Consider the following 26,985-nt stretch of genomic DNA (forward strand, 5'->3'; position numbering starts at 1 on the left):
CCTTCATGGAGACCAGGTCCCAGCAGGAATGACAGTGGAAGAAATTGGCACCCAGATGGTTCCTCCACATGAAGCTGTCTTGGGCTGTGGGCCGGCTCGAGAACACCTGGTCACCAGGCTAGCCCTCTGTCAGTCACCCAGGGCCGGGCAGCATGGTGTGGATTCAGAGGAGGAAACTTTTGGCATCTTGCCTATGCATCATGGCCACCGTCTTTCTGCTTGTCACACTCCAGGTAGCAAGAATCTGGGTTGCTTGGTGTCGATTCCCGAGCCACTCCGCCGTGCCCGCCCTCCAGCCACCCCTGTTCTCTCCAAGGACTTGACTTTTCGCTTAATCTTTCAGAATGGGGGGGGGGTTCTCTGTCTAAGGCAGGGGAAATACTTTTTTTGTTGATAGATAAAACTGAGGTTTAGTGAGTGGGTGTGTCAGGTAGAAACCAAACCAGTGAGTACGGGGTCAATTCGTGACTCTTGCAGGGTCCTGGTTCTAGAAGAAGAGAAAGTAGAGCTCCATCTGTCTTACTGGGTCAAATTTAGATGGCTTTCTCAAAGCCCCATATCGCGATGACTTCTGAGAGAGGGCATTCTTGAAGAAGCTGTGTGTATTTTAAGACTAAGGTCATCCATTCTGTGGAACACAAGCATCCGTGTTAATATATTTGCCATTCTTGACATATCGCTCAACCAAGGACTGAATGTGGGTAGTTTTTTGTTTTGTTTCTTTTAAGATTTTATTTTTTAAAGATTTTATTTATTTGAGAGAGAGAGAATGAGAATGAGAGAGAGAAAGTATGAGAGGAGAGAGGTCAGTGGGAGAAGCAGACTTCCTTGTGAGTAGGGAGCCTGATGTGGGACTCCAGGACCATGACCTGAGCCAAAGGCAGTTGCTTAGCCAACTGGGCCACCCAGGTGCTTGATTTTATTTATTTATCAGAGAGAGAGGGCACGAACAGAGGGAGCTGCAGAAGGACAAGCAGGCTCCCCTCTGAGCAGAGAGCCCCGATGTGGGACTCAATCCCAGGACCCTGAGATCATGACTTGAGCTGAAGGCAGAGGCTAACCCACTGAGCCTCCTAGGTGCCCCTGAATGTAGGTGTTTGAACTGCAGCATTTTCTAGTCTTCTTATCTTGCATTTAGTCGATGATTCTAAAGTTCATTACTGATTTCAAATTAAAATAAAAATGACACAGCGATGGAAAAAGTATAGATATGAATGAATCCACATATACTGTAGACCCGTTCAAGCACCGGCTGTCCAACTGGAAATTCAAAACACTTTTAAAGATTATTTATGGATGTGCACAGTTCAGGTGTGGGGTTGATGGAAGCAGAGGTGTTCTCTGAGCTTTTTCCTCTCGATCAAGATTGAATGAGATAATGCATATAAAAGCACTTTGGCAGACGGGCTGGCGCTGGACTTCTACCCCCTTCTGCTGCCAGATCGGGATCCTGGCTGGCGGAAATACTTGACCTCGTCTGTCTTGTGGGCGTCTAGGACCTGCTTGTGCAGGAGGGGCTGGAGTTCTCTACTCCCTGTGGGAAGTTACGAGAGCTTTGATCCTACTAGACAATTACTTTGGTACCTTTTCCAGTTATGAGGAATGGCTGTGTCAAAGCTAAGCACTTTTCTTTCTTTCTTTTTTTTAAAAGATTTTATTTTATTTATTTGACAGAGGGAGAGAGAGAGATCACAAGGAGGCAGAGAGGCAGGCAGAGGGGGAGGGAGAATCAGACTCCCCGCAAAGCAGAGAGTCCGGATGCAGGGCTTGATCCCAGGACCCTGAGATCACGACCTGAGCCGAGGCAGAGCCTTCTGCCTGAGCCACCCAGGCGCCCCTTTTATTTCTTTTTTCTTAAGATTTAAAAAAAAAATTTGTATTTGAGAGAGCGAGAGAGAGAGAATGAGCAGGGGGAGGGGCAGAGGGAGAGGGAGAAGCAGACTCCCCTCTGAGCAAGGAGCTGATCTCGGGGCTCGGATTCAGGACCCCAGGATCATGACCTGAGCCAAAGGCTGACGTTTAGCCGACTGAGCCACGCAGGGGCCCCTAAGAGCTTTTCTTTTGATGTCACAAGACATTGCCATGTTTTTGTTATGCCTGTCATTTCTGAGCTTCTGTCACTCGTGGGGGAACCACTGTCCCCCTGTGTCTGCTCTGCCTGCCCTGCCCTCTAGACTTCTGTTACTGATGACCTAGCTGTCTAGCTGTCCAGTGACCCAGACCATCCTGAAAGAAATAAATGTGGTTTTACAAGGAGGGGAACCCAGTATTTGTAGTAGACTTCACTTGGTGCCACAGTAGAAATTATTAGACATAGGAGACCTGTGTTAGGACTCCTTTAACTGTAGTAAAAAGAAGCCAGTTGGCTACGTATGATGAATTCTCCCTAGAATGCAGTCTTGAGTAAGAGCCAGATAATAGCCTGACTCTCATGGGATTCATTAAGAGAGAAAACTATTGGGGTGCCTGGGTGCTCAGTGGGTTAAGTCTCTGCCTTCGGCTCAGGTCATGATCTCAGGGTCCTGGGATCGAGCCCCGCATCGGGCTCCCTGCTCAGCGGGAGCCTGCTCCCCACCCCTCTGCCTGCCTCTTGGTCTACTTGTGATCTCTCTCTCTTTGTCTCTGTCAAATGAATAAATAAAATCTTAAAAAAAAAAAAGGGAGAAAACTATTTCTAGGTACTCTATATGCCTATGAAATGCAGAAATGTAGCTGGCCTGTGTTTAGTAGAAGGAAGCGTGGTTATTGGTAGACACTTTGTCAGCACCCCAGTCTCTGTAACTTGTGGGTATGTAAATTTACATGGCAGAAGGGCCCTTGCAGATGGGATTAGGTGAGACACTTCCAGATGAGGAGATTATCCAGAATTATCCATGTGAGCCCAGTGTCCTCCCATGAGTCTTTAGAAGCTAAGAGTCTTCCCTGGCTGTGGTCAGACAGAGATGTGACAATGGAATAAGCATCAGAGGGAGGCAACATTGCTGGGCTTGATGATGGAGAAGATGCGGCAAGCCAAGAGTGATGTGTGGCTCGAAAAGATAGGGAAGCAAGAAAATGCTGTCTCCAGAGCTTCCAGAGAAGACTGTGGTCCTGCTAACACCTTGCTTTTAGCTTAGTGAGACCAAGGTCAGCCTTCTCACCTCTAGAACTAGGCAATAATAAATGCGTTGGTTACTTTCTTCTTCCTTTTTTTAAAAATCTATTTATCCAGGGGTGCCTGGGTGTCTCAGTGGCTTAAGCCTCTGCCTTCGGCTCAGGTCGTGATCCCAGGGTCCTGGGATCAAGCGCTACGTGGGGCTCTCTGCTCAGCGGTGAGCCTGCTTCCCCCTCTCCCTCACTCTACCTGCCTCTCTGCCTACTTGTGATCTCTCTCTGTCAAATAAAAAATAAAATCTAAAAAAAAAAAATCGATTTATCCAGTTTAGAAAGACAGCAGGGGAAGAGCCAGAGGGAGAAAGAATCTCAAGCAGACTCCTCACTGAGCGCGGAGCCCGATGTGGGGCTCGATCCCATGATCCCGAGATCAGGACCCTGAGGTCATGACCGCAGTGGAAATCAAGAGGGAGACGCTCAACCAAGTCAGCCACCCAGACACCCAATAAATGTGTTGTTTTCCATTGCTGAGTTCATGGTAATTTATTCTAGCTGCAATAGAAAACTAAGACGCAGCTTCATCATCAAGATGAACGGGGGGCACGCGAAAGGCGACGAGATAGTTTGATTCTGTAATACTTGTCTTCTCCTTCAGGTCGTGGTCGAGCTGGGAAAATTTGAAAGGAAGAAGTTTAAAACTTCCAGTTTGCGAAATGGACAGGCAAAAGTGGAAGAGGAGCCTGCAGATCTCTATCCAGTCCCCGGGAGAGAAGCACAGATCTTGACAAGGAAAACCCAACGGGACACTGAGAGCTACCCCATCATGCTTTGGTGGTCCCCACTGACTGGGGAGACCGGAAGGCTCGGCCAGTGCGGGGCAGATGCTTGTTTCTTCACCATCAACAGGACCTTCTTACATCATCCCATGACCAAAGCCTTCCTCTTCTATGGTAAGTGGGGCATTTGCCTGTCTCCTACCACTTGCTGACATCCTGCTGACTTTCTGCTCGCCTCTCAAGGAAGAGAAGGTGGCGCTCCCCTCGAACACACTGTGACACGCCTGAAGTCCTTTGCACTTGCTCCATGTAAGGCCTGAGCTTTTAGCAGGGGCGATAAATAAACAAGCTTGACCAACATAAAGGTGGCTGGCCGGCTGCTGGCAATTCTGGAAGAGAAGGGATGTTTCCTCTCACCCTTTCACAGTTAGATTCTGTGCCTACCGAATCTGGTATTTAGAGAACTGGGTATTGATTCTGTTGTTGGGATCCATTCAGAATGTCACCTGTGATAACAGCCAGGAGATTCTGATCACCATAGCAAGGGTTTAATTGGACATTAGCTAAGCACAGTGTTCTTTTATTTCATTAGATTAATCAGCAATAAAAATAAAAATACTGCTTAGCTTCGGCTGAACAATGTCGAGAGTAAGTTGGTGTTCATCGCTTCCTGAGGCTAATTATATGTCCTGCTGGGATTGGGGGCAGCCAGACCCAGCGAGGGGAATTAGCAAACTGCCAGCAGCGGCGGGAGATTCAGAGCTCCCGGGTGACGAGTGGAGGGGGCGAAGTGGCCCACGTGAGCACACTTGACCGAATACAGGCAAGGTCGGTCAGTTGGGAAGTCAATGAAAGCCAGTCTGCTTTAGAGTGGTGTGGATGTGTATCTGTATTTATGTGTGTGTGTCTGTGTGCGTGAGAGAGAGAGAGAGAAAGGAGAGAGAGAGGGAGACTTCACGCTCTTCCTCTAGAGACAGGGCTGGAGTCTCTGCCTGAAACCAGTAGGAGGGTTTGGTCTCCCCTTGCCGTAGGCAAGAAGCAGCCATCCCATCACTGCTGTACCCCCTTGCCAACTGCATCTGTTGATCTTAATAGGGAGATGTTTCTTTGAGAGTATCTGTGCTACTCAGGGCAAACAGGCTACAGGGCAAGGGTCATCTTAGTATATGACGTGGCTCACTGAGACGGCATAATGTTGTCAGCACCGAATACTAATCTGTCTAAAATGATGCAACTTTTGGGGAAGGCTGCAGGGATGAGAAATTGAGTGCAGCGGACGGGGCGAGGGAGAGTTAAATATACATCTTCTGTAGGAAGAATCAATATATACTCTCGAAAACTGAAAAGTCAAGAAGTAAAATCTCAGTCTGTTTTTTGGGAATACTGGAGGTCTGTGTGCATGTATGACATGTTAAAAAGTTTCGTTTAGGGGCGCCTGGGTGGCTCAGTGGGTTAAAGCCTCTGCCTTCGGCTCAGGTCATGATCCCAGGGTCCTGGGATCGAGCCCTGCATTGAGCTCTCTGCTCAGCAGGGAGCCTGCTTCCTCCTCTCTCTCTGCCTGACTCTTTGTCTACTTGTGATCTCTGTCTGTTAAATAAATAAATAAAATCCCCCCCCCCAAAAAAAAAAGTTTCGTTTAGGGGTTTCTGGGTGGCTCAGTTGGTTGGGCATCTGCCTTTGGCTTGGTCATGATCCTGGAGTCTGGGAGTTGAGCCCCCCCATTAGGCTCCTCCCTGCTCAGTGGGAGAGTCTGCTTCTCCCTCTCCCGTGGCCTCTTTCCTTGCTCGTGCTTGGTCTCTTTCACTTACCCTCTCTTTCTCAAATAAATAAAATTTTTAAAAAGATAAGTTTTGTTTAAAAGGCCACCACTGTGATATGACCACTTTGGACAGTGGTCTGGCAATATCCAGTCAATGTAAATTCATACCAGATCATCCCACTGCTAGGTATGAAGCCTCACGGAATGTCACACACACACATGGAATGCTTACAGTGGCGTTGTTTGTCCTAAGCAAGGTTTTTTTTTTTTTAAGATTTTATTTATTTGCGAGTGAGAGACACACAGTGAGAGAGGGAACACAAGCAGAGGGAGTGGGAGAGGGAGAAGCAGGCTTCCTGCCGAGCAGGGAGCCCGATGCGGGGCTCGATTCCAGGACCCTGGGACCATGATCTGAGCAGAACGCAGAGGCTTAATGACTGAGCCACCCAGGCACCCCCTAAGTAAGGTTCTTAAAATCGCCTAAATGTCCAACAAGAGAAAAGTGGTCAAATGAAGTGTGATATATAGAAATTCAGTGTGACACTACGCAACAGTGGAAATGGACGCCCAGTGCCAATAGGACCTTGGAAACCATGTAAGAGGAAAAGCAAGTTAGAGAGCTGTGACAGAAAGTTAATACATCCGGTCTCCCCGGGATTCCTGACCTGCTTCCATCTCGAGTGCTTGCCCTTTTTGCTGGGTGCACAGGTCCTGTGCTGGCTCCCCGTTGTTCTGGGGGTCCCTATGCCTTATTCCTGTGTCGGCTTCCCTTCTCCTCCTCCCCAGCCTCCTCCGTCCACTGCCTTCCTCTTACCCCTCTTTAGAAGATTTATTTTTTAGAGAGAACATGGGGGAAAGGTTGGGGGGTGAGAGAGAGAATCCCAAGCAGACTCCCCACTGAGCGGGCCTCAATCTCATGACCCTGAGATCAGAACCCGAGACGAAATCAGGAGTCCAACACTTAACCAACTGAGCCCCACAGGCACCCCTCCTGTTTCTTTTAGGACTTATTTTTCTCTTTCTTGGTTTATATTTTTGTTTCAGTGTTTTCTGAAGATAAGTTTTCAGAGACTTTGTATGTGTGAAAATGTGTGTTCCTTTTATTCTCGCCTTCATTCGTGGTTTGGCTTAGCATAGAATTCTAGGTAAGAAATGCTTTTCTTTCTGAATTAAAAAAAAAAAAGATTTTTTTTATTTATTTGACAGAGAGAGAGAGAATCACAAGTAGGCAGAGAGGCAGGCAGAGAGAGAGGGGGAAGCAGGCTCCTTGCTGAGCAGAGAGCCTGATGTGGGGCTCAATGTGGGGCTCCATGAAGGGCTCGATCCCAGGACCCTGAGATCATGACCTGAGGTGCCAAAGACAGAGACTTAACCCACTGAGCCACCCAGGCACCCCTTCTTTCTGAATTTGGAAGACATTTTCCTGCTGTCTTCTAGCTTCTGCTGTAGTTGCTTGGGAAGCCAAAGCTATTTTGATTCCTCCTCCTTTGTATTCTGTTCCCCTCTCCCCTGTCTGGAAAAATATAGAATATTCTCTTTTCACTGGTTTCAAAACTTAGTATGATGCTTTGCTCTGGGCCTATTTTCCTTTTATTGAGGTAGATACTAAAATATCGGATTGGCAGGAAGCCTACAAAACAGTATTTACCTCAGTGACCTCTCCAGGACTCACAGATCTACAGGTTCATGCACTTAATTTATGAGCACCCCAAGACTCGATTCTTCTCTCAAGGATGGACTCACCTCCAACCCAGTTTCCAGGAGATGGATACGTCAACAGAAATGCTTCTGGCTTAATCTTCCTCTCTCGGGTTTTGTTACTCTCCAGCTCCGGAAACCATCTATGACTCTCATTGAGAGCTAAATATATGCCATTTTTACTGTCCTGGCATTCAAGGCTCTGAAATCTGAATCCAGCCTGTCTTCTAAACTTAACCACTGGGATTCTATCCACTAAACCCTAGGTTCAAAAATCAAACTGCGATAGTCGCCATTTTAGGCAGAAACCACAAAAGCACTAATTCACTGCCACTGTTTACTCAGTTTCTGAGTCCTACATTGTCCTTTCTCTATTTGTCCTGTCAGAGACTCTCCCGAGTACCCACCATTTGTTTGGAAACATGGATGATTAGTGGAGTGCCTGATGTCACAGATTATTATCTTGAGACAAAGACCTTACCCGACTGTGATGCAGTTCTAAGTGGCATAGATCTCACAGCAGAAGTGTCAGTAAATCTTGTGGAATTTCAAAGAAGGGAGAGAGAACATATGACTGGAGGGGTCAGGAAAGGCTTTATAAGACCTCCTTCATAAAACAAGAGAAATTCGAAATTTTGAGAGAAAATGGAATTGGATTGTGTTGAGATTGGAGGACACATCGTGAATGAGGGACGGCGTGAATGTGAGCAAAGAAGCGGAAAGTGATGGGTAATGTCTGAGGTACAACAAAGCTGTGGCATAGTTCTGGGTAAGAGGGAAGTGGAGATTGAATGGTACATTGGGACCAGAACACTGGAGAACCTTGAACGTTGGCTTAGGTTTTGGATCACTTTGGAGAATGGTCTCAGGGAGCCCCTGAGAATTGAATGGCCTTTTAAAAACCAAGTCAGAGGGGCACCTGGCTGGCTCAGTGGGTTAAAGCCTCTGCCTTCAGCTTGGGTCATGATCTCGGGGTCCTGGGATCCAGCCCCATGTTGGGCTCTCTGCTTGGCGAGGAGCCTGCTTCCCTCTTGCTCTCTTCTGCCTGCCTCTCTGCCTACTTGTGACCTCTGTCTGTCAAATAAATAAACTGTTAAAAAAAAATCCTCTATTTTAAGAAAAAAAAAAAAAAACAAACAACTCAGATGTTAACACCTGTGAACCCTTCCGGATTCCCTCCCATCAGAGGCAGCCTCTACTGTGTGCCAAGCACAATGCCAATCCTGAGGAATAAAGAATAGAAATAAGGTAACGAAGGCATTTCATTCTGTTCTGTATGATCTTCTCTTCTTTCATGGAGTGGAAAGTTCTGGATGACAGGGCAACATCAGTTCATCTTTGTACCTCCTCTACCCTTAAGTCAAGCACCTTTTCCATGGTAGGTGTTCAGGTAATCTTCGACAAGACCTCAAGCCAAAGAGGGTGCAGGGTCTACACTTCTCATCCACGTGATAAGACTGAGACTGTGAAAGGTGAGGGGTTCCTGAGATGACACCGGGGTTAGCAGCAGAGTGGGACTCAGAGCCGACGTGTCCTGACCCCTGACCCTTCCATCACTGTTGTCAGCGCCATATTTGAATGTACGCTCATGAGGATAACTAGATCTGGATATTTGGATTTGGGAATTACTTAAGATGTTTTTAACTGGCGGAATTGGAGATTCGGTTCATTAAGAAGGTCTGTTGAGCAAGACGGAATGAAGACACCACACGTTTCTGTCTGAGGGCTCCACAAACTCTAATTAAGTAGGTCACTCACAACTGCACATGGGACCCTGCTGCGGCAGGATTGAGAAAGAGAAAGCAGGGAAATGATGCAGGTGTCAAAAGCTGCCCTAATTTAGTGAAATGGAAACTCAGAGGGTTATATAACCTCGAAGCTATTGTAAACCAGAATATTTCTGAGTTTGCTTGTTTCCTTTGCAGCCTACTTTCTTTTTCTTCTTCCTAGGTATGAGTCACTTACTTAATACGAACACAGTGACTGCTGTGTCTGGTTTAAGCCTCTTGAGAAGTGCAAGGCTTCAGCTTCATTAACAATTCTCTGAAACGAATATATAAAGCAGTCAGAAATGAATAAAGTGTTTTTTTTTTTCAACCCAAAATGCAAGGGTTAGGGGAGTCTTTAAAGCTGTCACTGTAGTGATTTCAAAACACAACTCTGGGTTTTAAGACCGTTCTCTGGAAAGATGTCTCTCCTGGAGGAGTGGTTGGAGTCAGCCTAGACGAGAATGGGCTTAGTTAGAGCCGGGAACTGCTTCTGTTTTAGGTGAGCTTCTAAATAGAGGTTTTAGGGGCACCTGGCTGGCTCAGTGGGTTAAGCCTCTGCCTTTGGCTCAGGTCATGATCCCAGGGTCCTGGGATCGAGTCCCCCATCGGGCTCTCTGCTCAGCAGGGAGCTTGCTTCCCCCTCTCTCTGCCTGCCTCTCTGCCTACTTGTGATCTCTCTCTCTCTCTGTGTCAAATAAATAGATAAAATCTTAAAAAAAAATAAAATGAATAGAGGTTTTAGTAAACAGAAGCACAGGGAGACAAAGGAACAAGGAGGCTTCTGAAATATTTACCGCTTTAGGGATGTGGAGATGAGCACACTTGGTGCAGTCTGGGGGTTATGAAGAGAAGAACATCATCAGGTTGGCCCTCCTAGAAGGACAGCTACCGTCCAGCTCTCAGGGACTGAGCGCTGACTGCTCGCTGGGAGCTCCATTTCCTTGCGCCGGCTCCATGTTTCCCCTCTGGCTTCCTTGCACGTGATCTCCCTGCCTTCCCCAGACAGCCTCACCGCTGGGGGTTCTACCTCTTTTTGATGAACAGGGAAGTAAAGCACAGCGTGGGAAGGCTTGTCTTGGGTTACCTGTGTGGGTGGTAGGAGCCAGAGCTTTCCCCTCCTGAACAAGAGTCCACATTATATTTCCCACCTCGGAGAAGACTGAGAGTAAAGGAGTCTTCAGAAATGGGTGGTGTCATTCGAGAAGATTTCTTCAAGAACTGGAGTTACGAGGAAGGTCTTTAGCAGGGGACGAGTGTGGAGCGCCTCACAGGTATCGTGAGCAAAGCAACAGAAATCAGCCTTCTCGCTCACTCTGTGCCCGACGCGTTCCGGAACAGGGGGTTCTGGTGTTGAAAAGGGCTCCTGAGTGGGAAAGCGTTTCTGCTGTAAGCCATCTGCAGCTTACCAGTTCCCAGAGTGTTTAATGAAAGACATTTAGGACGAATGATAGCAAACACAGTAGATGCTTTCCTTGTTTCAAGGGACACTTTGGGATTCACTGCCATTATCAATGCCCGCTCTGCCAGGCACCAAAGAGATACTCTCTGTGTATTCTCTTATTTAAAATCATCGTAACATTGTGTAGTTGCCTGGGTATTATTACCGTTTTAGAGATGGGGAAACAGGCTCAGAGAATGTGAGTGACCTGCCCAAGGTCACACAGATGGAAAGTGCCTGATCACATAACCCAAACCAGAATATCTGATTCACAACTCATACTCTGTTTATCACTATTTTACCACACTGTTTATCACTATTTTACCACACTGTCTACACCACAGGCCGTGAGCCTGTACACCACATCCAGCATCTTTCTCCTTTGGAAATGCTAGCTTATCAGTGAACCCTGTTACCAGCCATCTCCCCATCTTCTGGGTTTCATGCAAAAGTTTACTGGTTTGGAAGACAGCTGTGCTCACCACTCTACCACCAACGCTGCACAGCCCCGAAGGTTTACTAGTTTGTCTACTCATCCCCCTTCAGACATTTCTTCCATCCATCCATCCATTCATTCATTCATTCGTCGTTCATTCAGAGCCTGACGATGACCAAGCATGAGTTACAGAATGAGAGCAACACATGTGAGTGTCTCACTGCCCTTTAAAATCTTATTCGGGAAGCGAATTTTCACCTTCCCCTAACTGGAAACTCTGGCAGATCTCTAGCCTTCGTGCTCCCTGTTCGGCAGTGGAGGATTTTATGGACACTTTCCATTGCAAGTGCGGTTTCAAGCTTACTACGTGGCGCGTTCAGTCCCAGGTAGAATCCTTTCTGGACTCCGAGTGCACCTGGGGGAACGTTTGCTGTGTTCGCCAGCTGGGAGCTCTTTTCATGCCCCAAGCTCGCTCCCCTGGGAAAGGCGCTTGTGTTCTTTCTGTTCTCTGCCCTCTGCTTGCTCCTTCTCCCCTGATCATCAGCTGCTTTTGGGAGCCTGGTGGAGTGACAGTGAGGACAGGGGCGAGAATTAAGGAGATAGGACATTTTTTACTTGGCTGTGTGGCTGCACGTCTCCTGAACCAAGCATATGTTTCGAGCTGGTGTCCTTGAGTGGGTCAGGCAGAGGACGAAGTATACTTTTTTCTATTCTGGGCATTTTCATGGCATTTGGAGTTTGCCTGTTGGACTTTCACAGTTTCCCTTCTCAGGAAGCCGCATCTCCTCGCTGTGCAGTCAGACGGCGTCCCAGTTCCTGGCATCCTGTGAAACATGCCCAGCTTCTTTCTGCTGAGGTCTCTTTGTTCCTTGTAGGCTCTCATCGGAGGATCCGAGGCTGCCCACCGGCTCCCCACGTGTGTCAGGGGAAGTATCACCCACCTCTTGCCTTCACTGGCTTTGGGATCATGGGCAGCTGCTGTCCCCTTACTTTTTAGATTTTCCTAGCGAGATGGTTTGGGGGAGCCCAACCCTGGCGCACAGTCCTCCTGCGCCTCCTCAGGCTTGAGGTAGGCACTAGTCTTCTGTGTCTAAGTTGCAAGAACATATTACATATTTCAGAGTTCTCCAGGCAGCCCCATGGAAACAGGGTTCAGAGCAGGGCACGAGTGTTCATCGTACATACACTTCAGTGAGTGTCCCCCACAGGCTCTTCTCTCTCCTCCCTTTCTGTATTCTTGACCTTGTTGTGGAATCCAAGAATCCTAAAACGGGTTCACCTTCATTCCATGTGTAAATTCAGCAAGCGGGGGCAAGGATGGGTTCTGTTTCACAGTTACTCTGTATCTCGGTCAGTGTGTCCGATCGGTTCTATCCCGACATGAAGTCGTACGGGGTTTCTGCAGAGTGGCACCGATGGCCAGGCCCCTTGCCAGACCCTGGAGAAGCACAGAAGACAGACAAGTTTGGTTTCCCATGATTATATCACGGTTGATGTGCTAACAGCCTGGATTTCCTTCTATGGCTATAACCCACGTCTGAGTGACACATCCATGAACCCCGCTCAGGACTAGAGATTTCTGCTGATCTCATCCCTTACATGTTCGTTCTTAGTACTTTTTGTCTCCAGAGGCTGATCTTCTCTTGGGCCCTGTGCATGGAATTAGTGGGTAATTGTTCTTAATAGCATGGCAGGTTAAGACTTATTTGGGAGATGGGAAGGAAATGGACTTAATTGAACTGTGTGGGCAGTAATGAAGCTGAACACGAAAAGAACCTCATAATAACTGGGTGAAAGGTTGTATGTTATATACAGGGTATGTATACAGATGTATATATGTTTATATCTGTGTGCATATATATATATATCTTTGCTATCTTTGCTATAATCAGACCTTGTATTTTTTTATTTATTTTTAAAAAGATTTTATTTACTTATTTAGAGAGAGAGAGCACGTTCTCAAGCAGGGGGAGACACAGAGGGAGAGGGAGAGAGAGAGAGAATCTCAAGCAGACTCCCCGCTGGGCATAGAGCCTGTCATGGGGCTTGATCTCACGACCCTGAGATCATGACCGGAGCCGAAACCAAGACTTGGGTGCTCAACCAACTGAGCACCCAGGTGCCCCAAACCTTTTATTTTATTTTTTAATTTTTTTTTTTTAAAGATGTTATTTATTTATTTGTCAGAGAGGAAGGGAGGGACAAAGGGAGAACACGCAGGGGGAGCGGCAGGCAGAGGGAGAAGTGGGCTCCCTGCTGAGCAAGGAGCCTGATGTGGGGCTCAATCCCAGGATCCTGAGATCATGACCTGAGCTGAAACCAAGACTTGGGCATTCAACTAACTGAGCCCCTCAGGTGCCCCAAACCTCTTATTTTAAATAGATGTCTTATTTTTACTTACATAATTATTTGTGTGGTCCTTTACAAAGGATGAACCCAGTGGCTGGGCTCTGCTCAGATCCCCAGTGACAGCTCCTGTTAGAATTCCAGGTCCTTACCGTGGCCTCTGCGACTGCGGGCTCTGCCCTGCTGGGTTCTTCAGGCTCTGCGTGCTCTCTCCTCTCCTCTCTACCTGGGGGCTGCTTGCAGTCCCTCCTCACACTGGGGGGAGCCTTGCCAGCCTCAGAACCCGTCACTTGCTCTTTCTGTCCCTGGGATGTGCTCCCCCGGCTTGTTCCTTCCACCGGCCAGTGTCTGTGCGTGATGCTTCCTCAGAGGCCTCTTTCCCCATCTTCTTCTGGAAGCAGCGCTCTGCTCCCACGCCTCTCCCGGTGCCATCCACCCTGGCCCAACTTCATTTTCTCTTCGTGACACCCATCACCCCCGAAGTTCGCTTACTCTTCTGGGGCAAGCATCCATGGTCTCCCCACACTGGAATCTAAGTATGGGAAGACAAGGAGCTTTGTTGTCTTCTGGGCTGTCATCCCATATCCTACAGCAGTGCCTGGCCCCTGGCAGGCTTCAGGGAGCCTTGGTGAATGAATGAGTTCGTGAAACTGGCCTGATGTCCTCATGTAGAGATGCGGAGGAAATGAGAATGTTGGTGTTTTTTCTTTTAAGATCTATCCATTTGGAAACAAGATGAAACCAGAGAGGGAGACAAACCATAAGGGACTCTTAATCTCAGGAAACAAACTCAGGGTTGCTGGAGAGGAGGGGTTGGGAGGGGTGGGGTGGCTGCGTGATGGACACTGGGGAGGGTCTGGGCTATGGTGAGTGCTGTGAATTGTGTAACCCTGATGAATCACACACCTGAACCCCTGAAACAAACAATACATTGTATGTTAATAAAAAAAGATTAAAAATAATTTTCCGAACAACAACAACAAAAAGATATTTCCATTTATTTTAGAGACAGAGAGTGTGCATGTGTGCACAGGAGGGCAGGGAGGGACAGGGAGAGAGAATCCTCAAGCAGACTCCCCACGAGGGCAGAACCTGATGGTGGGTCTCCGTCTCATGTCGCAGGAGATCAGGACTTGAGTCAAATCTGAGAGTCCCGTTCAACAAGCCGAGCCACCCAGGAGCCCCAGAGAACGTTGGTATTTTTATCTTCACTGGGTCTTGAGATATTACATAACTTACCCACGCTGTGCCTGGCATTCTTTTTGAATGTGTTCATTAGACCCTATGATTAACACACTGTTTTATTTAAATTAAGTTATATCAAATTTTTTCGTGTCCACGGCTGAATTAAACTTTCTGGTACAAAGCTTCTTGCAAAGAAACAGCGAAATCTGTCCTCATTTTTAGTCCTTAGAAGGAATCACTTGCAGCTGTTTTAGCTATTTTCTTAAGGCCATGTTACTTCCTAATTTTGTAATCAGGAGGTCGTGCATTCACTCCGGCTGCCTGCAGATTGGGACACACAGGGGGAAGCCACATTCCCGGTCCTGCCCTGCCCTGGGTCAGCATGGTGGCTTGGGGGACCGGTATGCTGTACCTTTTATCATGTCAGGTATGATTGATTCTTCCTGTAATTAGATGAGCTCTGGCAGCCGGAGTTAGCAGCAAGGGAAGAGCTGTCATACAGAGGCGTTCAGTCTTACTAATGCCCCGGGTTCAGGTGTCAAGGTCATTGGTTGGAACGTGAAAGAACCACAGTCTCTGCTCACTTGGGCTTTTTCAGTGGGAGTTGTGACATCTTCTCTCTCTCTTTCTCTCTCTCTCTCTTTCCTTTCTTTTCTTTTTTTCTGGATCGTTCATGTAATATAATGTGTGAGACATCCTTTCAACTCCTGCCCAATTTGTTTGCATCTCTAAAAAGTTTCTTCAGTTAATGCTGGAACGGCGGAGAACCAAACCCAAACTCTCTGATTTAGATTTCTGAAACTTGAGAGTTTACGACCTTACTTATTCTGCTGTAGATGAGTGGTTTCCAAACCCAGCTCATCTCTAAGGTGACAGGTGAACAAGAAAACAAAACCCTACCTCCCTGCACTCTACTTCCAACATACTCAGAATCTCTTGGGCTGAAGACCTATCCTCTGCCACCTGTGTGGTCACGTTGGCTCAGGAGGCATTTTACAGGGCTTTGGGAAGGTGTGGGAAGAGTTGGCCAGAGATTTGAAAACAAAAGAAAACAAATTATCAAGAAAGAAAATGTAATGATAACACACTAGTTTGGCTCAGCAGTAGATAATACTTACTCCTACAATAATGAAAGCACTGGATGTATCTTAATCAAAAATGGATGAGGGGTCAGAAGGGAGGTGGGTGAGGGGATGGGTTAAGTAGGTGATGGGCATGAAGGATGGCACTTGAGACGGGCACCGGGTATTGTACGGAAGTGTGCAATCTACTGTACACCTGAAACTAACATGACACGGTAGTTAACTAACTGGAATTGGAATAAAAACTTTATTAAAAGAAAAAAAGAAAAAAACGGAAGAGGAAGGAAGACAAGTATGTAGGGGAAGGGTGATCTAGGCAAGTTCAAGCTTCCCTCCGTAGTGGGAAGACAGTAGGTATTATCCAAAACTGAGAAGTCAAGCCTGAGCGTGTTAAGCATATTATTTGGATGTCTCTGAAGTGTGAGTAGAGAAGAAGCACCTGAAAGAATAGGTGTGGTGACTTCTGGCGCGTGGAAAGGGAGTGGGGGGTATGGGGCAGGACCCTGCTATCTGGTGTTGATGGCCTGAGAAAAGACTGATCTCACCTTTGAAGCCATATGCAGGTATTCATTTGGTATAAATAAAAATTTAATTAACAAGGATATTTTGTCTCCAGGGATATAGTTAAGTGCAAGGACAGTAGGAACAGTTATTAATAAATTATCCAATTCCTAGACTTTTCTGGCTTTCTTGGGATACCTTTGGGAAGAGTGTTAATTATGGAGAGGCATTAATATTTCTTCTAGCTAAGGTATTCATTCCCTGCCATAAAAAAAAGTTACAAATTACTATTAGTTGATTTTCAATCTCTCCCCGTAAAAAGGTAAATCAACGGAATCTTGCTAGATTTCGTTCGGTGTAAGGACAAAGGCTTTGTGAGCCTCATAATGTTTAGTTTTGAGGGTTGTTCCGGCAGGAGGGGAATCCTCTTGGCCTTGTTTCTGACCTAACCTCTCACTTCTTTTTTAACCCTCTCTGTTCTTTTGGGAGGGTTTGGTTATATAAGTATTAGAGGAAGAGCAAAAGGGCTGATCACCTGAAAGCATTTCTCAGACTAACCTTACAAATCTGGAAGGAGGTGCGGAAGTAAGTAGGGGCAGAGTCCAGCACTTTCCTTCTGACTGATGTGAGGAGGCGGTAGACAGATCTCAGGACGGCAGCTTCAGCAGTTTGGGCCGGTGGATGGGTTGGCTCCGATCCAGTTCTTGGCGGATTTTCTGACACCGGGAAGCCCTCCGGGACAAGCTGGCAGTTCCCATCTGCAGAGCAGACAACCAGGGCTCATCGGCACCCCGAATAAAACCATGCTGCTCTCACTGACATGTTCTCTTCACTCTTAAAAATTACAAAACAAAACAAAACAAAACAAAACAAAAACACTTAAACTGAAGAGAGTACGGCAGATGCTTTATTTTCACCGATGTGGTCCACCCCATCTAGATCGTTCTAGGGCGTCGATCGAGCGTCCGGGCCTTTGAGAGAGGGGGTGCTGGGGAAAGTCCTATTCTGGGGGACAAGAACGGCCAGCAGCCGTCTCTCAGCTGGCTCCGTGCCATCTACTTGTTGAACAAGCTGGAGATCTCTTGAACTATTAAAAACTTGTGTATTCGTGAAAAAGTGACCTCTCTGCAGGAAGCCAAATGCTAGTACTGATGAGGTTACTGGTTACTGGTTACTGGGCAGAAGATAGCTGTCTAAGTAGATCAAACAGTAGAGCATTGGACTGATTTATGGTTTGGATCTGTGTGTGATAGTCCACCTGATTCCGTGTTTTAAGGACATTGTGTGCTCCTGGATTTATGGTTCAGGAGAGTTTGAGAATGTGTCAGGATGTATGCCCTGCTGGTGTCAGGGTCTGCTCCTCGTTCATTTATACAGGACACTTTTTTTTTTTTTTTTAAATTCATTTGAGAGAGGCAGAGGCAGAGGGAGAAGCCAGCTTCCCGCAGAGCAGGGAGCCCGATGTGAGACTTGATGCCAGGACCCTGGGATCATGACCTGAGCGGAAGGCAGACACTTAACTGACTCAGCCATTCAGGTGCCCCATTTAAGAAACCTCGATTATGGGGCCCCTGTGTGGCTCAGTGGGTTAAAGTCTCTGCCTTTGGCTCAGGTCATGATCCCAGGGTCCTGGGATCGAGCCCCGCATCTGGTTTCTGCTTGGCGGGAGGCCTGCCTCCCCGCTCTCTCTGCCTGCCTCTCTGCCTCCTTGTAATCTCTGTCTGCCAAATAAATAAAAAAATCTTTAACAACAACAACAACAAAAATGAAACCTTTATTATAGGTGCAGCCCTGGGTTGGGTGCTGGGGTTTATAGCCCTGAACACAGCAGGCTCTGCCCTGGGGAACTATGAAATACGTAAATAGGATTGCTACCAGCTAGGGATGAGTGTTTTGGCTTTAGACAAGAGTAATTGGGGAGGTCTCTATGAGGGCTCAACATTGGAGCCTGAGAACTGAAAGATGGGAGTAGGCGCACCTGTGTCCCAAGTGGAGGGAATTAATATCAGGTGGAGGGAGCAGCTGACAGGTAGGAGAGTGGGAGGGAGTTGGATGGGAGGGAGCGTCAGAAAGAAGGCTGTTGTGGCCGGAGCACCAGGGGTGAGAAGGGAGAGCATAGGAGATGGGATCCGAGGGGCAGACAGACGCCTGTGATGAAGGGCCCCAAGAGACAGGGCGGGAGGTCTGCATATAGTCTGAGTGCAATGGGAAAACACCAGAAGGTTTCAGGCAGAGTTGCTGTGATCTGATTTCAGTTTTGTTCTGTTCCGACTGATGTTTTAAAAAGATCCCTGGATGGCTTCTCCATGGAGAATGGATTGGACCGTGAAGGTGGAAGCGAGACACAGTTTCATTAAAGAAGTGAAACTCAGGAGCGCCTGGGTGGCTCCGTCCTTAAGCGTCCGCCTTCCGCTGGGGTCGCGATCTCGGGGTCCTGGGATTGAGCACCGCGTCGGGCTTCCTGCTTCTCCCTCTCCAGCTCCCCCTGCGCGTGTTCCCACTCTCGCTGTCTCTCTCTCTCTCTGTCAAATAAATAAAATCTTAAAAAAAAAAAAAAAGTGAAAATCCTGGTGCTCTGGATTTTAGGGTAGGAGGTAGTGGAGAAAGAAATGGGCGGATTGGAGATGTGGTTTGAAAATAGAATGGATGTCTCGATGTCATGGCGGTATCTATTTTCATATATGCAGGTGCCCAAAGAGAAAAATTAACTGCGCTTATTCATTTAACTCCTCAGCCTTTCAGATGCTTAGTTCAACCTCACGTTACCAACTTACCACAACCGTGAAGCATAAACAGCGTAAATGCCACAGTTCATTTCCTTCCTGCTGGGTAAGAACAGTAGGTCATAAATTATTGATCATCAAATATTTTGCTTCCCCTGGCACATAAATATTTAATGCTCAAGGTTATTGACATGTGCCTATTTTACTTTCCTGAGTACAGACATCTAAATTTGATATCCAGATCATTGGTAACTGTATTTTTTAAGTTGCATATGAACAGCTGTGTGCAAACCCTGTTAATTTCCAGCCGAAAACACTGATATTTGTTTACTGATGAAGCAGTTGTCATTTACTTAGAAGATCTAGCAGAGAAACACCCATTTCTTATGGGTCCTTCTGCACTCTACCCCCTCCCCAGCCCCTCTCCCCCGACAAGTCTTTTGAGTCCCTTGGAAACGTTAAAAGAAAGATACAGTGTTTTCTTTCCCGTTCTAGACCAAATCAGCATCTCTGGAAATGAGGTCCAAGACTCTGTTCTTTATCAAACTTCCCAAGAAGTAAAGATGTAGCTAGCCTTGGGGGTGGGGAGGGGCAGGTACTGGGAACAGCTCCGAGATGGTCTCTTAGGGAGCTTCCACCGCTAATGTTTTATGACTTAATATAAAATCTCTAAGTTCTAGCATGAGAATTTATAGATGTATCTTTGGTTTTATATCCTGTTGTTGCTTATGTAGGCTTATGATTTATTTCATGCTTTGGTCTTTGCGAACAGAATATCCAATTATAACGTTACGCCTTCAGGAAAATAAAATCCTCTCTAAGACATCTGCCTTGTGACAGTTTCCAAGAATGTCTCTTGTCAAAATTGGAAAACTGTTCGTAGCTGGATGTATGAATTTTGACGATTCTCTCGCGGGCGTTATGCAATCAGGGCATTCTTTCGGCCACATGGGCACAATTTGGTCTTTCAGGAGCACTTTGTTGTTGGACTAATATAGCATCTGGTGATGTCTGAAGGTGTCCGAATCAGGGGCCTCTGCTTAGAAGATACTTACGGCTTAGCTGATGCTGAGCAAAAGCTTGGATCCAGGAGGGATGAGACAGAGTCTTTTTCTACTGTCCCCACTCAGCAGCACGCAAAGCCCGAATGCACCTTCCCTGGGGGAGAACTGTGCATGTGTTCATGAAACTGGGCAGCTCTGGAGGCCGAGAAGCTTCAGGACCCAGCTGTCTGCTGCAGTGCACGTGTTAGAGCGGTCCCAGTGGATTCCTCTCTGGTCAGCATCTGGAAAGCTCCTGGTTTTCCTGGCCTCGATACGTGATGGGCTAGGGTGGCCCATCGTCTCTTTACTTTCCAGGCAGCTAAGCTCTGGTGTTTCCTTTCATTCGTGACATCAGGCAATCTGTGAGCTTGCTAGCTCAGTCATCCTGCAGTCTGAAGCAAAGTGGCCTATTTTTAACCTCTCGATTCAGTTTTCCAAACAGTCCCTGGTTTGGGTCAGCAGTGTGTGGAGAGGAATTGAAAGCATAGAGGTGACACAAGCATCTACGCTATTTGACCCCCTCAGCCAGTGCTCTGTCTTCATATTGACCTTGGCGTGCAGGATACCATGCCGCCTGTACATGTGGGAGATTTTGTCAGTCACTGTGTATGAAATGGTGATTGGTAACTGGTGGGCATGCCCAGGGTGGTGAGTTTTGGCACATGAGGGAGATTTGCTCAGCTTTAATACGAACTGGGTTATTTCTTTTCCATTTTAGTTAAGGTCAAGTGTTTTTCCTCCTTGTTGCCTATACTCATCATTCCTCTCCCTAATTTACCAGCCAACATGTTTGTTGTTGCCCCTCCTCCTTGTCAATTGCTTGGCACATTTCTTTTTTCTTTCTTTCTTTTTTTTTTAAGATTTTATTTATTTGACAGAGAGAGATCACAAGTAGGCAGAGAGTCAGGCAGAGAGAGAGGGGAAAGCAGGCTCCCTGATTGGGGCTCGATCCCAGGACCCTGAGATCATGACCTGAGCCAAAGGCAGAGGCTCAACCCACTGAGCCAATCAGGAGCCCCGTGCTTGGCACATTTCTGTCATGAGTGAGAGAAAGCGTATATCCACTTTGTAATGCCCATCATGCTCTATTTTATATCACATTACTTCTTGGAAGAAAGAAGCTGAAAGTTATTTTATATTAGCTAGACTATTCCGAAATACTCAGACTGACAGAACTTCTCTTGTCACCCACAAAGGCAGGTCTAGTTGTACAGATTTCCAATCTTTGCAGAAGTAATGATGGCCTGTTTGGAGCAGGGAGAACCACACCATAACCAAACTATATACCTCCAAATTGCTTGAGAAACTCTGTGGTGTAATGGGAAGAACTGTGTTCAGACAGTCCGTTGGAACAGGGCTGACTTGTTAGATGTGTGACATTAGCACTGTTTCTGAACCTCATTAAGTTTCTTCTCTCATTTATAATATGAGGATAATTCCAGTTTCTGTAGAGTATTTGAGGGGTTTTGAGATAATTCATGCAAAGTGCAAAACATTACTAGAGGCATGGTTGATGCTTAATAAGACATCAGAGACTTAGTAATACAGAAAGTTAGCATAATGATTATGTTCCTGATATTCTTTTATTATCCTTTTAATGTCCATGGGATCTGTGGTGATGTCCCCTTTTTCATTTCTTTCTTTCTTTCTTTTTTTTTTTTAAAGATTTTATTTATTTATTTGACAGAGAGAGACAGTGAGAGAGGGAACACAGCAAGGGAAGTGGGAGAGGGAGAAGCAGGCTTCCTGCGGAGGAGGGAGCCCAATGTGGGACTCCATCCCAGGATCTTGAGATCATGACCAGAGCCGAAGGTATACACTGAATGACTGAGCCTCCCAGGAGCTCCCTCCTTTTTCATTTCTGATAAATAATTTGTGTATTCTGTCTCTGTTTGTCTTAGCCTAACCAGAGGCTTATTGGTTTTACTGATCTTTTCCAAAGAAAACAGTTTTGGTTCCGTTGATTTTTCCCTATTGATTTCTTGTTTTCACGTTCATTGATTTTTGCTCTAATTTTTATTATTTCTTTGCTTCTGCTTATTAAAGATTTAATTTGCTTTTCTTTTTATAGTTTCCTTAAGTGGAGACTTACGTTATTGATTTTAGATCTTTCTTCTTTTTAAATATATGCTTTCTATGCTATAAATTTACCTCTCAGGGATGCCTGAGTGGCTCAGATGGTTAAACAACTGATTCTTGGTTTTGGCTCAGGTCATGATCTCAGAGGCCTGGGCTAGAGCTTTGTGTCCGGCTCCACACTCAGTGGGTGGGGACGCTCCTTGTCCCTCTTTTCTCCTTCTGCCCCCTCCCTGCTTCTGCTCCTTCTCTCTCTCTCAAATAAATATCATTAAAAAAATTCCTTCTAAGCACTGTTTTCTCCATAACCCACGTTTTGATAAGTTGCATTTTCATTTTCGTGTAGTTCAGAAATTTTTACATTTTTCTTGAGTTTTTCTTTGACTGATGTGTTAACTAGAAGTGTGATGTTTAACCTGCACATATTTGGAGATTTTTCAGTTATCTTTCTGTTCTTGATTTCTAGTTTCATTCCATTGTGGTCTGAGAGTAGACACTGTATGATTTCTATTTTTTAGAAATTGTTAAGGTGTGTTTTATGGCCAGAGTATAGTCTGTCTTGATGGATGTTGCATGTGAACTTGAGAGGAGTGTGTATTCTGCTGGCGTTGGACACAGTAGGACATAGATGTCCATTATATTCAGTTGGTGGATGGTGTTTAGTTCAATTATGTTTGCTGATTTTCCACCTGCCAGATCTGTCCATTTCCAATAGAAGGGCGTTGAAGTCTCCAACTGTAATAATGAAGTCATGGTTTCCTCCCTGCAGTTCTATTGATTTTGCCTCATGTAGTTTGACAGTCTCTGGTTAAGTGTATGCATGTTTAGGATAGCTGTCATGTTTATATTCAGATGAGCTAATGTAAAGCCAGGAGAAATGATAATAAGATTATAATAGATTTAAAAGTAGATCGGGGCACCTAGGTGCTCAGTTAAACATCTGACTCTTGATCTTAGTGCAAGTCTTGATCTCAGGGTTGTGAATTCAAGCCCTGGTTTGGGTTCCACACTGGGCATAGGGCCTACTTAAAAAAATTAAGTAAAAAATAAAAATAAATAAAAATAAAGGTAGACTAACAAAGATGGTTTTGGGGTAAAGAAGTTACTGTCTTCCTTGCTGGTCCAGGGACTCCCTTCACTTTGGGAGAGGGTTGGACTGTTACAGAAGAAAAGTTTGATGCTTCTATGTAACTTTGATGTTCAACTTTTCTTATTTCCTGTTATTTCTTTTCCTTTCTGAGGTCAGACTGCTCTCTCGAGGGGATTTTCCACATGTCTTTGGTTCCCACTCTACCGTAGTAGAAACTAAGACTACAGTACTCAGCTCAGACTTCTCCTCTTGATAAGGTAGCCCTTCCAGGCATGACAGCTTGGTCACAGGCCTTGCTTGTCCATGGTAGAAGGAAGAGGACACAGTAGGGCATGTTTTCTAACCCTCGATGTTGTGGGGCATGAACAAAGGGAGGAGAAAAGGAAGCTAGATACCAACATTCTGTATTTGCCCTTGCCAACCGCAAACCCTGCCTTCAGGTCACATTTTGAAGTAGAAATGTTAGAAATACCTTGATATGGGGAACTTGGGGTGGCTCAGTCTGATGAGTGTCTGCCTTTTGCTATGGTCATGGTCCCAAGGTCCTGGGATCGAGCCCCATGTCATCGGGCTCTCTGCTCAGCGGGGAGTCTGCTTCTCCCTCTCCCTCAGCTGGCGGCTCTGCCTGCTTGTGTGCGCTCATGCTCTCTCTCTCTGTCAAATAAATGAATAAAATCTTAAAAAGTAAAGGAAAGAAATACCTCAGCAAGTTGAGGAAAACACAAAGGCAGGTGGGTCCTGAGCTAAAATGTGGGGTTCAGCATAGTTCATTGTTCAGACTGGTGTGGCCAGGCAGGGTCTTCTGGTGTGTTCTCTAAAGCTTGTGTGTTCTTATGTTGGATGTCTGGTGAGCGTGAAGGTACACAGGATCCACTGGCCAAGGCCAGAGGTGAGCACCTGGCCCTGTTGTGGCAAAGCGTGTGCACAGACTTACATCTGGATGATTGTACACCTCGTCCCAGACAGCCCTGCGGGGCCAGTGTCCTCTGCAGTTAATGCCCTCTGCCTCTTTGGCTGCCTCTCTGTCTTTCTCTTTTTCTAAGATTTTAATCATTTATTTTGAGAGAGAGCAAAAGCGAGAGAAATCACAGAGGAAGAGGGAGAAGCAGACTCCCTGCTGAATGGAGAGCCTGATGTGGGACTCGATTTCAGGACCCTGAGATCATGACTTGAGCCAAAGGCAAATGCCTAACCAACTGAGGCTTGCAGGCACCCCTGCCCTCCGCCTCTCTTAAAAGTGACCCAATTGTACCAGAAATGACGTGGTTGTCCTCAGAGAGGTGTACTGTGAGCAGGGAGTAGGGCCGAGCCTTCAACGGAGCACCCCAGGCCCTGGTGGGACACCCCTTCCCCCCAGGGCCAGACCACCCGTTACAGGTGCCACCCTCAGTGGCAGTAGCAGCAGGATGTCACCTCGGAGGTCAGAGAAATTGGAGGACACCACACAGTCCCAGGGCTTCCTCTCCACTGTCACACAGGGTCACAGAAGAGAGAGAGAGAGAGAAGGAGGTAGAAGCTGAGAAACCAGACAGACTTTTTCCTCCAGATTATGAATAGCACCACTGTTGGAAGGTTTTGCATCAGATTGCGTTGTACCTAACGTTTTGTACTCGTGCCCAGCGGATGGGCACTTAGGAGCAGCCCTGAATTAGTTACACAGAAGGTACATTTCATTTCTTCTCTGACACATCTGAATTGCACTTACATGAGTACATTCTACAACCCAGTCACTGAATAATTAATTACCTTTTTCTGCAGCTTCTTTGCATCTTTGCTGGGCTTTCTTTTCTGAGGTCTTTCAAGCTGCTAGGACAGGATCCCTGTAAACCTCATAGTGAGTGCGTCAAACTTTTCTAAGAATATTTAGCCCCAAAATGGGATAGACACAATCCCCATTTTCCACTGTGTCACGTTTTCCTACCCATTCAGGCCTGGCTACAGGAGTAGAAGAGACTTCCTGTGTGCTTGGAGTTCACCTTATATCTGCAGTCCCTAGAGGTGATATTCAGGAATCCATGGTAGTATTTATAATTGGCAAATGTTTACAGGTAGTCTGTTTTTTGACTTTTTAAATTGAGCTGTGGCATTCATAAATTTCACCAATCTTAAGCCTTTGTTTTTGGTTCTTTGTTTTTTTGTTTTTTTTTTTTTATTTATTTGTCAGAGAGAGAGCGAGCGAGATCGAGCACAGGCAGACAGAGTGGAAGGCAGAGTCAGAGGGAGAAGCAGGCTCCCTGCGGAGCAAGGAGCCCGATGTGGGACTCGATCCCAGGATGCTGGGATCATGACCTGAGCCGAAGGCAGCTGCTTAACCGACTGAGCCACCCAGGCATCCCTCTTTGTTTTGTTTTGTTTTGAGAGAGAGAAAGAGTGAGCAAGCAGGGGTGGGGTGGGGGTGGGGGGGGAGGAGGGAGACCAAGAGACAGAATCTTAAGCAGGCTCTAGGCCCAGCACAGAGCCCACTGTGGGGCTCAAGGTCACGACCCTGAGATCATGACCTGAGCCAAAATCAAGAGATGGACGCTCAACTGACTGAGCCACCCAGGCGCCCCATCTTAAGCCGTAGCTTTAAAATTACCGATCAGCTTGATGAATCGGTCAGTTTCTATGAAGTGTTTCTTAAAGGACTTCTGTGTGGGACAACAGGGTGAGTTAGGGCAGTCTCTGCCACTCCCTGACCTGTTCGTCTGCTTAGAGGAAGCTTGAATGTGAAGGATTAATTTAGAACTCACAGAATTGCACTTAATTTCCTAAAATCCAATAAAGTGAATTTTGCGGGCTCTCCCTAAAATGTCTCATCCGATGAGAGGGGGGCCTGGTGCTGCCCAAGATCCCACCTTCCCTTTCTCTCCTTCCAACCTCAACCAGCCTGAGCTCCCCCGAGCGGGGAGGGTCCACGTTATCTATTTCCCCTGGAGAGACAAAGGTCATGTTAGCCAATCTGTGTAGACAGTAGACAGCCCCTTACTCACCTTCTCAGCACCTTTTATCATTTCCCCTTTCTGACCTAAATCCTCTAAGAACCACGTCCAGGCCAGCTCTGCCTTCACCGTCTGCCCCTCCCGCACTTCCCAGCCCCTGCTTCTGCCCCCACCCTCCCCTGGAATAGCCCTTCCTAAATTGTGATATCCCTGCCGCCAGTTCCTTCACATTGCTAAGGAAGATGAAGGCATTTTCTGGTCCTCATCCTGTTTTTCTCGACGACACTGGACATCATTAATGAGGTCTTCCTTCCCTACGTGTCCTCTCCTCTTAGCTTCCCCAGTTCGGCTTCTGGGTTTCTCCTCTGCCCTTGCCAGGACCCCCTTCCCTGGCTGGCCATTAAATGTCAGAATTCACCAACTGGATCTGCTTCCTTCTTTGATTCTCACTCTAGATTCTGCCCACGGGCCTGTGGTTTACAGTCGCATCAGTCTAAGTGCCTCCTTCTTACAACAACATACGATTTACAACAAAAACGTGTATTGCCCTATCTGTAATTTACAGGAAAATCACTTGTTGGGTGGGCGTTTCGATACATGTGTGCTCCTGGTCATGTGGAAGGCAGAACGAAGTCTCTGTGTGCTCGTGCCTCTGTGTCGGAGCAGTGATCGCAGACGTGGTTATTCCATATGGGGCTTCTGCAGTGTAGACCGACAGAGGAGTGTTGACCGGGCGCTAGGTTGCTGGGAGCAGTGATGTGATTTTCTTAAGATGGGGAGTAGCTCTGGGTAAATACTGAAGAGCAGTCCACTCTTCCCTTAATTTACGTGGTCCTTACATGCCTAGAAGATTCCATATAAATTGAAACGAGGCAGGAAATACAACCCTTGGTGTTTATACAGAAGATAAAGAGAATTAAAAACAGGGTTTTCGGGGTGCCTTGGTGGCTCAGTGGGTTGAAGCCTCTGCCTATGGCTTGGGACGTGGTCCCAGCGTCCTGGGATCGAGCTCTGCATTGGGCTCTCTGCTCAGTGGGGAGCTGGCTTCT

The 26,985-nt window shown here is 46.6% G+C and overlaps 1 protein-coding gene across 5 annotated transcripts in view; it reads left to right on the top strand.

Moving 5' to 3' along the window:
- The first annotated feature begins 41 nt into the window (after positions 1-41).
- Positions 42-26,985, top strand: part of FUT10 (fucosyltransferase 10) — a 133,649-nt gene continuing 106,705 nt past the window's right edge. For all 5 annotated transcript variants that reach the window (XR_004282337.1, XM_032329348.1, XM_032329346.1 and 2 more), the window contains exons 1-2: positions 42-233; positions 3,749-4,043. Coding sequence is in view for 4 of the 5 variants with exons in the window: in XM_032329348.1 (XP_032185239.1) it covers positions 153-233; positions 3,749-4,043 (376 nt within the window). In the remaining variant the exon portion in view is untranslated. The remainder of the gene's footprint in view (positions 234-3,748; positions 4,044-26,985) is intronic.

Source organism: Mustela erminea, chromosome 21, assembly GCF_009829155.1.
Source record: "Mustela erminea isolate mMusErm1 chromosome 21, mMusErm1.Pri, whole genome shotgun sequence".
NCBI classification, from domain to species: Eukaryota; Metazoa; Chordata; class Mammalia; order Carnivora; family Mustelidae; genus Mustela; species Mustela erminea.